Source organism: Leopardus geoffroyi, chromosome D1 (assembly GCF_018350155.1).
Source record: "Leopardus geoffroyi isolate Oge1 chromosome D1, O.geoffroyi_Oge1_pat1.0, whole genome shotgun sequence".
Taxonomy (NCBI): Eukaryota; Metazoa; Chordata; class Mammalia; order Carnivora; family Felidae; genus Leopardus; species Leopardus geoffroyi.
Genome location: NC_059329.1, coordinates 56,042,407 through 56,057,017, shown reverse-complemented (window position 1 = coordinate 56,057,017; position 14,611 = coordinate 56,042,407). Strand labels below are relative to the sequence as shown.

Sequence of the window (14,611 nt, the reverse complement as noted above, 5' to 3'; positions counted from 1 at the left end):
AAAAAAATCACTTCCAATAGCTAAAACTTCACCTCACCTTCGAGAACTCTCTCGATGTGGTAAATCTTTCCATTTTTCCCTTATTTCATTTTCCCCTAAGTCCCCACCTTTATATCATTTTGTGACAGGATGTACTTGTGTTTTCATAATTGATGCTTAGATCCGTCAGCATTCTTATAACAGAATAACAATTCCAAGGAAATCAGAAAAGCCACACAAACTTAATATAGGCAAGAGAAGAAGAGAAAGAAAACATACCAAGCCATGCGGCCTAAAAATTATTCTTCTGAGTCTCACTCCTCCCTCAAACAGAAGTACGATCGATCACATGTAGGCATTGTGGTGGCAAGTCCTGGGGACTGGGAGAGAGAAGGAAGCTAACGCTTACTTCGTCAGGTTGTGTTTGTTCAATCACGGTTAGTTGCTTTGTGACTTGGGCAAGTTACCTAACCGTTATGCCTGAGTCTCTTCATCTGTGAAAGGTGGATTATGTTTGTAATACTTCATAGAGATGAGGATTAAATGAGACCATGTAGAAAGCTACTAACACAGTACTTACTTCATCAATGTTACCTGCTGTTGCTTTATTATTAATAACAGTCTGTGGAGTACCTCCTCATTGTACTAAGAGTGTTAGTCCTCACCGTAAAAACTGTGAGGTGGATATTCACGTTGTACAGAAAAGGAGACATTGGTTCAGAGCCGTGAAATGCTTCACCAGTCTGCCATATCTCATAATGGCGGAGCTCCGTGTGGAGGGATATATACGGGAGATACGTAAGCGGAAACATATTTTGGGCCAGTGCTCTCTTACCCTGTTTTCTTTCTCCCAGTCCTTGTTCTTTTTAAAGGAGGCTATTGCCTTAGGCAGTACAACCAGCAGAAAGAGGAGGAGGAGGGGAAATTGTGGAGGCAAGAATAGCGGAGTGGAACGAACTGGGTTCTGCTGTCTCCCAGATTGGCCTCATGGCAAAGTATTTGTATAATGGTTCTAAAAGGCTGAACGGGGTCCTCCTCATTTAGGTTGGGACAACAGAAATTCTCCTTCTTACAAAAATGCTTTCTCCCTGAAGCTAAATTCGTACAGAAAAATGATACATCAGAGGTCTCGGGACAACTGGAATGTACCTCAAAGGATTCTGGGAAGTTCTTTTAGTCCCTAAGCATTTAGCAGATCATGTAAATAGAGGCAGTTGAGCATTTCTACTTTATTCAAAGCCTCCCCCACCCCCGTCTACAAAAAAAAAAAAGAAAAGAAAAGAAAAGAAAAAAAGCTGCAGTGATGTTTCACTTCTGATTGATTTAGTATTTTTCTTTCAATACTCTTTTACATTTGCCTTAGTTCTTTTTCTCCTTCTTGCAGCTAGCTCCCTGATGTGCAGAAGTGGAGAGGGGGCGGATGGGAAGAGTTCCGTGTGTCCCTGTTCTAAACAATTCTATGTAGGAAGAAACAGTAGGAGGAAGGAGACCTAGATTCTGGCCTTGCCTCTACTCCCAATTACCTGTGTTCCACGGTCTGAGACATTAATGCCCTTGAGTCTCAGTTACCCCTCTGTAAAAGGAGGGCAATTCTTTGGGAATCCAAAGCCCATGGAAGCTGGTAATAATGGCAGCAATCACAATTACAGCTACTACTGACATTAGTATGTACGTCGGGCATTCTTCTATTTCAGGTGCATTATTTTATTTAATCCTTACTGTAGTCCAGTGATCTGTTTATGAAGGAGGAAGCTAAAGCACAGAGAAGATAAGGGACTGCCTACAGTCATATAACAAGCAAGTGGTGAGTTCGACCTTAAGTTATAGCTCCAAACAGACGGTCATGACTGCAGAGCTTGGAGGAGGGTCTAGGTTTTGAGCACCCTTCCTCATTACCACCACTATCTCCAGATATAGCTGAAGAGATAAAAAAATAACCAACTGCAATAAATAAGGACTCACAGAATGAGAAAGAAATTAATCACCTTAATTTAGGGAGATCAGAGAAGACTTTGATCCAGAAAAGCCAAATTTAAACCAGACTATCCTCCTTGACCTCTAAACTCCAAACCACTTGACTTCTCCCTCATCAGGCTATTGTTTGTGACTCTAGGGTATCCTTTTGTACTCGTGGCAAAAGGTTGATTATGAAGTAATCTAACAGTCCCGATGTGGTTCAGTTACTCAACAACCTATCCCATGTTTCCCTAAACCGTGGCCTGGTAAATTGGCCATTACAATATCTGTGGGTTGTTGTTTTTTAATAAATTCCTTCTAATTGCAGCATTAAACCCCAGATGTCATGTTTCCAGGTTTCCAGTTTGGACTTAAGCCAAGCTGGAAAAGACATCCATCCACTCGAGGCAAACAGCCAAGGAGAATGTGTGCGGTGAAGTAGGGGACTTGGTCCAGTTACCAAACCTCGGGCTCCGGGCCCCAGATCTAGCGCCATAGAACACAGAGGGAGCCTTGGCCGGAGTGGAGGACGGAGCAAAACTACCATGTTTCCTGCTGCATCCACCCCTCCCCCAAATATCCAGGTTTACTCTGGTTGTTTCTAAGAGGAAAAATTCCCAGTAAGTTATTCATCACAATTCAAATAATGCACTAATTTCATTTGATAAGTAAATTGTCAACAGCCTTTAAAAATTGGTCATGTAATTAGGAAGTCTACGCATTCTGACCTCTCCTACCATCTCGATGAAATAGTCGTAAACCCCGCTATAATCAGACAAAAAGAATCTTGAAACCTCCCAGGCATTCTTTTTTGATCTATCATTTGCCTCTTTAATTGCTACCTTTCTGTTGTGTAGGGAATAATAGAAGTAAAATGTCCTTTTTTTTAATTGTAAGAATTTAGCTTGTACTAAAATGTGCAATGAAGGTTCCTTTTGGAAACTTTCTATCAAATGCAAAAATCTAAACTGTTTTATTAAAAATCTATGCATTGTGTTTTTATACAGAGATGCTCACAGCAATTTGTTTTTTAATAGTAACATTTTAGAAATATCCTAACTCTACACAAATAAGAGAATAATATTCCATTCAGTGGAGCAGCCATTTAGAGCTATTTACCAAAAGATTTTAATAAATTCCAGTGGTGGGATACAGAATTATATATATACAACAAACATAACTTCAGGGTTTTTTTCTCTTTTTTAATTAAACACATATATGTAAAATCAAAGCCTAAAAACAAAATACTCAAAATTATTCGATAGGCAATAGGCTTATGAGTGATTTTTATTTTTTATGTAGTTTATATTGTTTGTGTTTTCCAGGGAGTATAAATTATTATAATAATTAAAAATGCATGTGTGTTTGCGGGGTGCCTGGGTGGCGCAGTCGGTTAGGCGTCCGACTTCAGCCAGGTCACGATCTCGTGGTCCGTGAGTTCGAGCCCCGCATCAGGCTCTGGGCTGATGGCTCAGAGCCTGGAGCCTGTTTCCAATTCTGTGTCTCCCTCTCTCTCTGCCCCTCCCCCGTTCATGCTCTGTCTCTCTCTGTCCCAAAAATGAATAAACGTTGAAAAAAAAATTAAAAAAAAAAAAATGCATGTGTGTTTGTATATATTTTAATGTAATCATTCAGCACTTCAGCTATTTAGAACTCAGGTATCTGAAAAATCTGGAACACTGCTGAGATCCTGGAAGTAATAAAAAAAATGAACTCTAAGCAGCCAAAACTAATGTTACAAAACTCATAAAGCCAAGTGTGTTATGCCCCGGCCATGTGCTGGCCCCTCACTCAAGCCGATGTACTCTTTTGCGCACAGTTCTCAGGCCATCCACTACACGAGGGCACAGTGAGCTGGCAGACATTAACAAAAGACAAGGGCCTGCAGACAAGTGCATCGGCGCACGTGCGCCACCAGCCTGGCGGTGAGAGAGGACCCAGGGAAGCGTGGGTACAGGTGGGAGAGCCCAGAGACCCGGACTTGTGCCCCTGAGTGTCCTGTCATCTCTTCCCCATGTCACAGTTCAGTAGCACATGTTCATAGTGATGGCCCAGTGTTATTAAGAAAATCCTCTTTTCTTCAGCTTACTCTTTTTAAGATTGTAAGAGAGACTTTGGGGCACCTGGGTGGCTCAGTTGATTGAGCATCTGACTCTTGATTTTGGCTCAGGTCATGATCCCAGTGTCGTGGGATTGAGCCACATGTCAGGCTCTGTGCTGAGCATGGAACCTGCTTGGGATTCTCTCTCTCTCTCTCTCTCTCTCTCTCTGTCTCCCTGTCTCTCTCTCTCTCTCTCTCTCCCTCTCTCTCTCTCTCAAATTAAATATATATATATATATATATAAAATAAGAAAGACTTTAATGAAAATGCTTGAAAAGTCTTATTGCACATGACTAAAATGGGGAGAAAGGCAACATGTGGTGATTAAAGGGCAAATTTTAGATACGTAGACTTCTTTGTCTACCTGTAATAACTCATCTTTTTTACCATTATTCAGGGGGGATATTTTACCATTACTTGGACTTTCCAAATTGTATCTGACGTTATCATTCCCTGGGTTCTCATAAAAATCTAAAGGAACTGGAGAATGCTGCGAAAATCAGGATGTCAGGGGGCACCTGGGTGGCTCAGTCGGTTGAGCATCCGACTCTTGATTTCGGATCATGATTCATGAGATCAGGCCCTGAGTCAGGCTCTGTGCTGACAGTGTGGAGCCTGCTTGAGATGCTTTCTCTCCCTCTCTTTCCACCCCTCCCCCACTTGTGCGCATGCATGTGTTCTCTCTCGCGCGCAAAGTAAACATTTTTTTAAAAAATTGGGATGTCAGAAAATGCCAAAGTCTCTACCTCGTACAGACTTAGAATCCATCCATTAAAATAGGAGTAGCACCCCAGAGCTTAGATACAGGCTGAGCGGGTTCGATGAGAAGGCCTGTGTAATGGCATTTAGCTTGAGGTGTGGCATTCCATTGGCACTTAGCAAGTGTCAGTTGAATTTGAATATGACTTTCCCACTTGGGACGCAACAGACAGCGTGGGCTCTGGAGTCCGACCAAATTTGGCTCAGATGTGGGCTCTGCAGCCTTGAACAAAACCACCCACCTGCCTACCTTTTCCACAAGGTAGATGTGAAGGTTCAACTTTATTGATCTACAAGAAAATGGTAGCTGCCTTCCCATTATAGTTGAGAGGAGGGATGTGACACTTTATTACTCTTCTGTTGTACACAGCTGTGGAGAGCTTTCAAGGGGTCTCGGAATCAACGAAGGCTACAAAATCCCCTGTTCTCTTGTGTCGTAAGCACCGCTTGCGCCCAGGTCTGTTCCTCATGCCCTGCTTTTTGTCAGCCCACCTGCAGCCCAGCAGAGAAGCAGAGCAGAGAGCCCACGGGGTGGGGCCGGGTGGCGGTGGCAATGAGGGTATCATGTCGTTCACCCTTCGTGGCAGTGAGTGCTTAGGCACCTGGCCTCTGGCTGTGTGCCAGCGACGTCACCTTCAGCATTCCAGGCTGGTTCACTTGGTGCTTCTCACCCTCCTGGGCTGGGGTGGCAGCTGAAAGCTTGGCCCGTCTGCTCCAGAAAAAAAAAGGGTCTCTGGGTGGTGCTGATGCTTTGTTTTGGTTTGATTACCTGGGCCCCCTGCAAAATCATTCAGAGAGGGACACTGTCAGCAAGTGGTATAGTAAAAACAACAAGATTGGCAAAAATGTGTGGCTTACCCAATCGCTGTGAGTTTTGACAACATATTAACTGAAAACCTAGATTAAGGCCAGTAGATTTGGCTCTGTTTTGTTTTGTTTTTCTTGAGGACTAAAAACAGTAATTTACTGGGCTGCTTGTGCTGTTTTATATGCACCCCAGTGACCACCCCTAATTATGAAATCTCTCCAGGCACCCACGCTCATAGCCAAGCAATGGAGTCTGGTAGGCCCATGGATTAGAAGTCTGGTGGTTGCCTTTTTGCAAGAAGAAGAACCCTTGCTTAGGTGTCAGAGACCACAGGCATAATCTAGCATCAGAAAAAACCTGAGAGAAAAGGGAGCAGGGAGCTGGCATAAGGGCTCGTGGCTGTGGACACGGGTGGAAGGAACCCTAGACCCTTCCTTCTTTTTCAGGGCACTTACCACAACTGTAATTTGAAAATATATCATTTCAATAATTATGGGGGCCTTTCTTCTGCAAGATTGGAAGCTCCTCAGAGGCAGGGCCTGTCCCGTCTTGTATCTGTTTCCCCTCCCCGAGGCTGGCACATGTAATAGCTGTCTGTTGGGTGAGTATAGTTTCAAGTCTCGTCTCTTTTCCAGCTGAGTAGCTGTTTGGTAAGTCACCTCTGTGCGTGTGTCCTCATCGGAAGAATACAAGTCAAAGGGATCTTGTGTTTGCACCTCCGTCTCTGGATCAGTCTTTTCCTATCAGTGAATTGAGCTATCTTCATCCAAGTGTAGTATCTAGAACTGTGATCAGTGCCACAGGCGTGGCTTAAGTAGCCCAGCATTGAACACGACCGTCATTTCCAGGGTCTGGATACTCGATTTCTATGAACTCATTATTATTTATCGTTTCAGACTTAAGAGCAATAGCGTATACCCTGCTTTCTTGACAGGGTTTTTGTGAGAACCTAGTGAAACGGCATATGTGAAATGTCTTCAGGAACTAAAATGCTAAACAGTGTTATTGCTGGCCCAAAAGTATCTTCCTGAGAAGGGACTCAACTTCAAAAGAAGGCACTGAAGACCGAGTGTTGTAAAATGTGTGCGTGACTGACCTGATAGAAGAGAAGCCATTTTCCAAGTTAATTTTTCATTACGAAAAATATAGATAGATATACATATTGGATAGGTAGTAGTCCAGATACAGATACAGATGTCTCCTTGGTTCCCTCTCTGCCAGTTCTCTAATGCAGGGCGATTAGCATTTGGGTATCAGAAAATCTATTGGTCATCAGGTCGTGAGGCGTGGGTTGTAGTCTAGCCTGCCACTGCCTCCCTGAGGTTATCAAGGACAAGTCATTTAACTCCTCTGCCAAATAAGGATGCCTGCTTCATGACGATAAGTTAAGCATTGAATAGTTAATACAAGAATGTAAATACCGATAGGACCAGTAAGGTTGATTACATCCCTCAGATGCCTTTTTTTCCAATCCCACCTCTCCAGGTACTTCACCTCTTCCCCAAAGACATGATTTCTCTCCTCTTGCACCCTGAGCACCATCCTCTGGATGAATCGTAGGGTGTCTTGTATCCTTCTTGAAGGAAGCTCCCAAACTTGAATTCAGACTGCTTCATATTTTTTCTTGCATCCGGACCCTACAATTAATACTAGACTTGATTATTATCAATTTTTATTATCTCAAACCTAAATATGTTGTTTCCTGTCTCTGGATCCGGAAGTCTTAGGCCGAGTTCGAAAGCTGAAAATAACTTCTCGTTTTTGTTTGTCTTCTAGCGATAGACACCACACCTCCAGCGCAATCCCTGTTCCAAAGAGACAAAGCTCCATATTTGGAGGTGCAAATGTAGGCTTCTCTGGGGGGATCCCTTCCCCAGACAAAGGACACCGAAAACGGGCCAGCTCAGAGAATGAGAGACTCCAGTACAAAACCCCTCCTCCCAGTTACAACTCCGCGCTAGCCCAGCCTGTTACCGCCATCCCTTCCGTAGGAGAATCCGAGAGAAAGACGACATCTCTGTCCTCCTCCTTGGATACCTCCTTGGACTTCTCCAAAGAAAGCAAGAAAAAAGGAGCTGACTTGGGTGACAGATTAAGCGGAGGTCACGTGAGTGTGAACACTAGCCAAGAACAAGAAGGAGCCCTCTCTGGACTCCCAGCCGCCGTCAACGGCGCTCTCCTGCCCGGCGAGCAGGCTGGCTCCTCCGGCGTCCGGCTCCCGGGGGCATTCCTCCCGGTCCCAGAGGCCGAGCTCTGCTGTACTGTGGAGCAAGCAGAAGAGATCATCGGGATGGAAGCCACGGGTCTCACCTCGGGCGATCAGCTAGAAGCCTTTAACTGCATCCCGGTGGATAGCGCCGTGGCAGTGGAGTGTGACGAACAAGTCCTGGGAGAATTTGAAGAGTTCTCCCGAAGGATCTATGCACTGAACGAAAACGTGTCCAGCTTCCGCCGGCCACGCAGGAGCTCCGATAAGTGAAGTGAGCAGCCAGCCGGTAGGACCAGGACAGAGTCGCTGCCTGAAATGAGGATAAAGCTGCACTGGTTACCCCTTGTAATAATTATGACACGAAATGAATATTAATGGAGGATATTCCTCGGAAAAACAGACTTTGTAAATCACGGAGGGGCTCAGGATCGTTGTGTATCGGTGGGCCAGACAAAGTTAGAGTTTGCTTGCAAGATTTGCTTTTCAGGCCTGACAACTGTTTTAAGGCAAAATTCACTCTCTAGCTCGAGTCACCTTAAAGATATTTGTCTGCTTTTTAATTTACACTTCTGTGTTATCCTCAGAGGGAAGATGATAATATATAAATAATGTGATAAACTCACCTTTAGTTTCTCATAAGCATTTGCCCTCAACATAGTCTATAAAACTTTGGAAAACCGAATATTCAAAGCAAAGGTTTTCACCAGTTAACTCAAAGACCTTTGACCATCCGTTAGTTTGATGAGTAAGAAGCACAATGGTCTCCTTATACCCAGGCCCATCTGCCCCTGCTCCTGCCCCTGCCCCCAGTCAGCCTCTCTGCTGCCCCGTCTTCACAGCAGGTGGGTCGTGCACCCTGAAAACTGAGGACGGCAGAGTCACTGGTTCTGGAATGCGGTAGCCAAGACCTTCCACCTCCTCAGATCAGCCACGCCCTTAACGTAACCCTCCAAGGAGAGGGAAAAACTTCCCCTCTGGTAGATCCCAGGGGACCCTCAAGGGCTCCCAAGGTTGCAATAGTCAGATGACATCCAGTGTCCTCTGGGGACCAGAGTTTTTACGTGGGCAGACGCTGCAGTCAAAAACCAGGCATGCTTTCTGGCAGTGCACTCACCAGACAAAAATCCCCATGTGTAAATCCCATGTTAATTTATTAAATTTCAGTTGGAAAGGAAGGCGCTGTATATGATGAAATACCTGTAGAGAGTCAGGCTGTCCAGTGTGCCGACAGCAAGGCTGTTGAGATAGTTGGATGAAAAGGCTTAGATGAGGCATAGAATACTATTGGTGTATGTGCAGTTGCGTTCATATTAAATTATGTTCTTCAAGTCCAATTTCATCCCCGGAGCTCAGATTTCATTTGCTATTGCCATATACTTTATATACCCAAGGACATTGCCTCAGGGTTGCAAGCTCTTTAAGGAAAATTTATGCATATACCCATGTATTGTATAGAAGAATAAAAACTGAATTTACTTCACTTGACCTGATTTGTTCTTTCCAGTTCTGAAATCCGTCTCGAACCTACATCTCCATCTTCCATCACGACAGGACGAGCCTGGACAGAAACCGTGGCTGTACCTAAGCTAATGTCGTTGACTCGAGCGTGTGCTGTTCCTCACAGCAGCGCAAACACCTTCACAGGTGTTCTCTCCAGGAACTGCATTTGTCCGATGTAACAGCTTAACTCCTAGGTTTCATGGTCATTTTCGTATATTGTCCAAGCACTCCTGGGCTCAAGTTCTCATCTACAGCCTTGTTGTCATGCAGAATGGTTCGTGTTGTTGTTTTCCATATGTAAAGAGAACTCACACAACCCATGCTTGACACATGGACCCAACCTGCAAGCAATTGAGAGCTTAAGTTGATCTGAAGAAATCCATCGTATTTCACATAAAGAGGTGGAACCACTCCAAACCTAAAGCAGAAGCACTCTAGAGTCACGGCTTCTTCGCAATGTCCTGCCATTCACAGTAGAGTCAATGAGGGGGGAGATATCTGTGGTCTTACATCACGCTGGGCTGTGTGGGGTCCTCCAATGAAATAGCACTTACCCCACCCAAAAGAAAAAGGTTCTGGAAGGATTGTGTTAGTATTGAACAGTGGAAGGTACATCACATGTGGCTTAAAGTCCACATATGGGGGTGGACTTTGAACTTCATGCCAAACTTAAAGGCAGTGCATGGAGTTGTAGGCCCTCTGGCCTAGGTCCTGGCACCCCCAGGCAGAGGGACCACACGCAGAGCAGCCACGGGGACAGTGTGTACCTCAGGTTCCACAGAGCCAGAGAGAGCTGGGGCTCTGAGACTCCATCTGCCAGTCTCCTATTTGTGGACTCCCTGATTCTGGGATCCACAGCTTTGTGCGCACACACACACACACACACACACACACACACCAGCAGCGTGGGGCCCTGCCACTGAATGTGATATTAGGTAGCTCAGAACTGGTTTCCTACACTGGCTTGGTCCACACTGTGTTCGACGATGTTATGCCTCAAAACACCACTTAAGTTTGGGTTCGCTTGGTTTGGGTTTCAGGTTTCCATGGAGTCTGTTCGATGCCTACAGTTTCTGCCTTGACTTGGGGTAGAACCAACAGTATTGCATGTCTCCGGGAGGAGCTCTGTTTGACATTTTCCAAAGCTGCAGAATTAGTTTTGCCTCTGCTTGGAGTGGCCAAGGCCAAAATATGGGATGAGTTATTATCTCCTACTAATCTTTTTAATTAGCCTTGTAAATCGCTAAAGAAAATAAAACTTGCTTTGAGGATATAAGTTGAAATGAAAATCCACTACTATCCATGTCGGAACTGCTAAGAGCCCTTTCCGTTTTCATATAGCGGAGACACTTTGAACGGCCGGCAAGTGTTATCAAATGAATATTTGATTGTGTTCCCTCTCTCCACTTCCCCTTACCCACTTCAGAAATTCCAGAGATTTTTTTTTCCCCCTCAGAATATTAGTTTTGGAAGATTGTATCCAGCTCTATTTTTTTAGCGGTTCTAATGGTGCCCATTTATCCTGACCTAACTGGTTATTTAAATAATTTTTTAAACCACCACCAATAATAAATGGCATGTGAAACTGATCTGTTGGTAATTGGAAGAAAACTCAGCATCTGTATTTATAAAATAAAATTGATTAGTATTTATTTTGAGAGTAAAAGTGTATGTTATTTCCCAGCTATGTTTGAGTCCTGTCTTCTTCATTGTTTTGAATTTCATATTGAAGCTGAGTTAACTATGAAAACCTTGTTCATCAACCATCAGCCAGCCCTTTCACATTTATTGAGCTAACTCTGTCTCTGTCTGTGAGGGACTGGGCTAAACAAGGTTAATACAGAGATGAATGAGCCCTGGCCTCTGCCATGGTCTCTGGGGGTGGAAGGTAAGGGAAAAAGGCCTATTAACAATGTACTATAATTCAGTGTGACAAATCCTGTGATGGAGAGCGGTATAGCCATGCTAGGGAATGCAGAGAAAGCTATTCTGACTCAAGGGTCTGGACCAGTTCATGGAGGTAATGCAGATGAAAGACAGATCCGCTGAAAGATACAGGAGAAGTTACAGGTAGAGGGAACAGCATGGGCAAAGGCCCAGAGGCAACACAGGGTCTGGAGTGTTTGCAAAACAGTAAGGGGCATGAATGGGTGTGAAGAAAGGTGAGAGGAGAGGCCTCCAGGTGCCGAGACAAGAGATTTCAATACTTGTGGTGGGCAGCTGCCAGGCACCCTCTCCAGGCTGCCTACTGGGCCGAAGAGTAACTTGCTTAGAGCCCTGTACCAGTCAGCAGCCAAGTCGGCGCTGGGCTCTAGTGGTAGTCGCTTGAGTCTGTTGAATCTTCTTTCCTATTTTGTTGTGCAAAAAAAGTCTGCGTCTGAAAAAGAGGTGCATCCTTGGGCCCCCAGTGTTTTCCGGGCAAGTATCGCATAACAAACCGCGCGCATCCCCGGGTGGTGTGAACAGCCAGCGTCTGTTCTTTAGAAGCTTGGTTCTGAAGGCTCCAGCTCGGCCACTTTGAACCTGTGATCCTGGGCAAGTCATTGGCCTTTTAAGGAGCCCATTTCTGCATCTGTAAAAAATCGGACTGAACTCTATCCTTGCCGTTAACATTTCTATGGGGCCTGCGCCATCAGTGGTGGTCCCTCTCGTCCTGCAGGAGGCCACCGCGTAGTGACAGGATGCCCGGGACTCGCTATCGCCATTTCCCATTCTAGCACTTGGGCACGGCCACTTCCACTCTCTGAATCTGGCCCCTCCTCTGTCCAGTGGGGATGATACCGCCTGCCCCCACCCCCACCCCCCACCGGGCTTGTAGAAGAGACACGTGCTTGTAAAGCGCTTAGCGATCATTACAAAGCACCATGGTCACTGGGAGGAGTTGGTCATTCAGCAAGGATCCTGGCATCGCGCGCATCAGGCCTTGGTGGGGAAGCCGAAGGCGGAGATTTACTCTGCACGCACGGAGACTGCGTGCGTCAGGACCGAAGCTGGTCTTTCGGAAGACTAAAGCTCTAAACAGATGTCAAGTGTTTTGAGGTGTTTTAGTGGGTGGCATGGACACAGTGTTGAGACAGGGTCTGTGAGCCTAATTAGCTGAATTTGCATGTTTTTTAACACCTGGCAGATGAGCTTATACAGGCCCACCTCATCCATAAATATTCTCTTACGCCGCTTCTGGCTACCTCACCGCATGCTGAACCGGTGCCCAGGGCTCTTCATCTTGCTTGAAGTAGATACAGGCTTTTTTCTTTTTTTCCCTCCCAGCGCATCTAATTACAGTTTTGTAGGTAGACAGCTCAGCCTTGTGGATTTGAAATGAATAAAAAACACACGTCTATAAAATAATTCCACACATCTTAGAGGCTGGCAAGGTCAGCAATCCAGAAAAAGAACGGTCTTGAATCTAGATAAAAGTGAGAAAGACTGCCAGTTGGGTGACGTAGCTGTAGCCAGCCAAGCCCGGGGAACCGAATTACAAGCTGGGGAGCGGCAGGCTTGGATCCCTCCGGTTTTGTACAAAACACGATTCGAATGAGCTTCTCTCGGTCCCCACTAATTACGAGCGGCAAATTAGAAGGAAGGGAAGGTGGGTGTGGACAGAAATATTGGATAACCCGACTCTTAAGAGGCAGATACACGCGGGAAGGAAGCAGTCTGGGTATGTGAGCCCTCAGCCCGGCAGATCCCACCCAGCCCGCTGCTCCCTGGCCGCGTCACCCCCAACAAGGCGCTTGACTTCTCTGAGCCCAGGTGCTCCTCTGAAAAGAGAAGCCAGCCCCTTGCTCGGGTTGCCCCTTGTGCCCGGACAGAGATTCCTCTTGCCTTAAGAGCAAATTGGTGTTTGTTCTTCAAAAGCTGCCTCAGATTGCCTCGCGGCCCAGAGCGCGGCAGAAAAAGAAAGGACCCTCAAGTGTCCTCCGCCGGTTGTCAAGAGCTTAGGGCTAAACCATTTAACACAGCCTGCCTCTGGTCAGGGTTTTAAGAAATTCGACTACAATGCCTTTTACTGTTCCTAAAGATGGCCCTCTGTCATCAGAAAAAGGATAAATTAATCAAAAAAAAATTTTTTTTTCAACGTTTATTTATTTTTGGGACAGAGAGAGACAGAGCATGAACGGGGGAGGGGCAGAGAGAGAGGGAGACACAGAATCGGAAACAGGCTCCAGGCTCTGAGCCATCAGCCCAGAGCCCGACGCGGGGCTCGAACTCACGGACCGCGAGATCGTGACCTGGCTGAAGTCGGACGCTTAACCGACTGCGCCACCCAGGCGCCCCAGAAAAAGGATAAATTAATTTTAGTTGGACAGCAAAGTGCATGAAATATTTTAAGGGAATATATTATCCTGAACAGTTGAAATAAGTTTTGATATTTGAAGGGCTGAGCTTGTTCTCTCAAAAATTTACTTGCGGAAAATGTGCTAATTCCCTTATAGGGAACAACTTATTCCTCAAGGAAACCCGCATCGCTATGTTTTCCACAGACTTCTTGCTCTTCGGGTGAGGGACCCGGCCACTGTTACTGTGACGTGAGACGACCTCCCCGCCACCCAGGCTACCGTTCATGCAGACGGTATGTGAACTTTTGCTCGTGCAACAGAGGTCTCCAGAACCTACTGACCTTGAGGCCAGACCCTTTACTTCTAGAAACCTGCCAGTTGCCTTGACTTCTCTGTTCCCAGCCCCGTCTAATCCCTTTGGTGGCACACAGCGGGTGTTCATGAAGTTGGGGGGGAGTGGGAGAATGAGACAGAGCATTGATCCAAGGATTTTGTAACTCACACCTGTGTCTGTCTCACGGTCCCTTGGGAGCTCCGTGAAGGCGCAACGTGCCCAGAGTCAGCACCAAAAGTCACTGACGACCTTTAGAGGCAGAACTGTCCAGGGCTTGGTGGAGACTGCGGAGCTGAGTTTTTGTGAACAGTAAAAAGAGGTGCACATTTGAGGGATTATCACAGGTTTTCAGTAAACATCCTGAGTGGTAATGAGCCCCCATTCGCTGGGAAACCCGTGCAGGGCCCGAGCCCCTGCTGCCCTGCCGTACAGAATATCTGCACTGGGGAACCTGCTTTCTCTTCCCAGTGATGCCAAAGCAGGCCCTGACCTCGCCCCAGGGCCTCTTCTGCACCCTAAGCCTTATCAAGGCCCCTTATGTAGCCCGCTCCTTCTCCCCACCCATCTGAACATCCTGCCAGCTGCCTTCTTACAATATAGCTCTTCCCCATTCAGTAGCCCCTTGCTAAGAAGGAGGAGCAAGTCGGGAGGACGTTTCTGCCCAGGGGGTGGAAAAAATCAGCA

General features: G+C 46.0%; 1 protein-coding gene across 4 annotated transcripts in view; it reads left to right on the top strand.

Annotated features, from left to right (window-relative positions):
* UVRAG (UV radiation resistance associated) overlaps nt 1-14,258 on the top strand; it is a 297,841-nt gene extending 283,583 nt beyond the window's left edge. For 3 of the 4 annotated variants that reach the window (XM_045483963.1, XM_045483962.1, XM_045483964.1), the window contains exon 15: nt 7,381-9,293. In XM_045483963.1, coding sequence (XP_045339919.1) covers nt 7,381-8,083 — 703 coding nt within the window. In that variant the 3' untranslated portion in view covers nt 8,084-9,293. Of the gene's footprint in view, nt 1-7,380; nt 9,294-13,749 lie in introns of those variants that run through there. The other variant, XM_045483965.1, reaches the window with a different exon arrangement.
* The last annotated feature ends 353 nt before the right edge of the window (nt 14,259-14,611 follow it).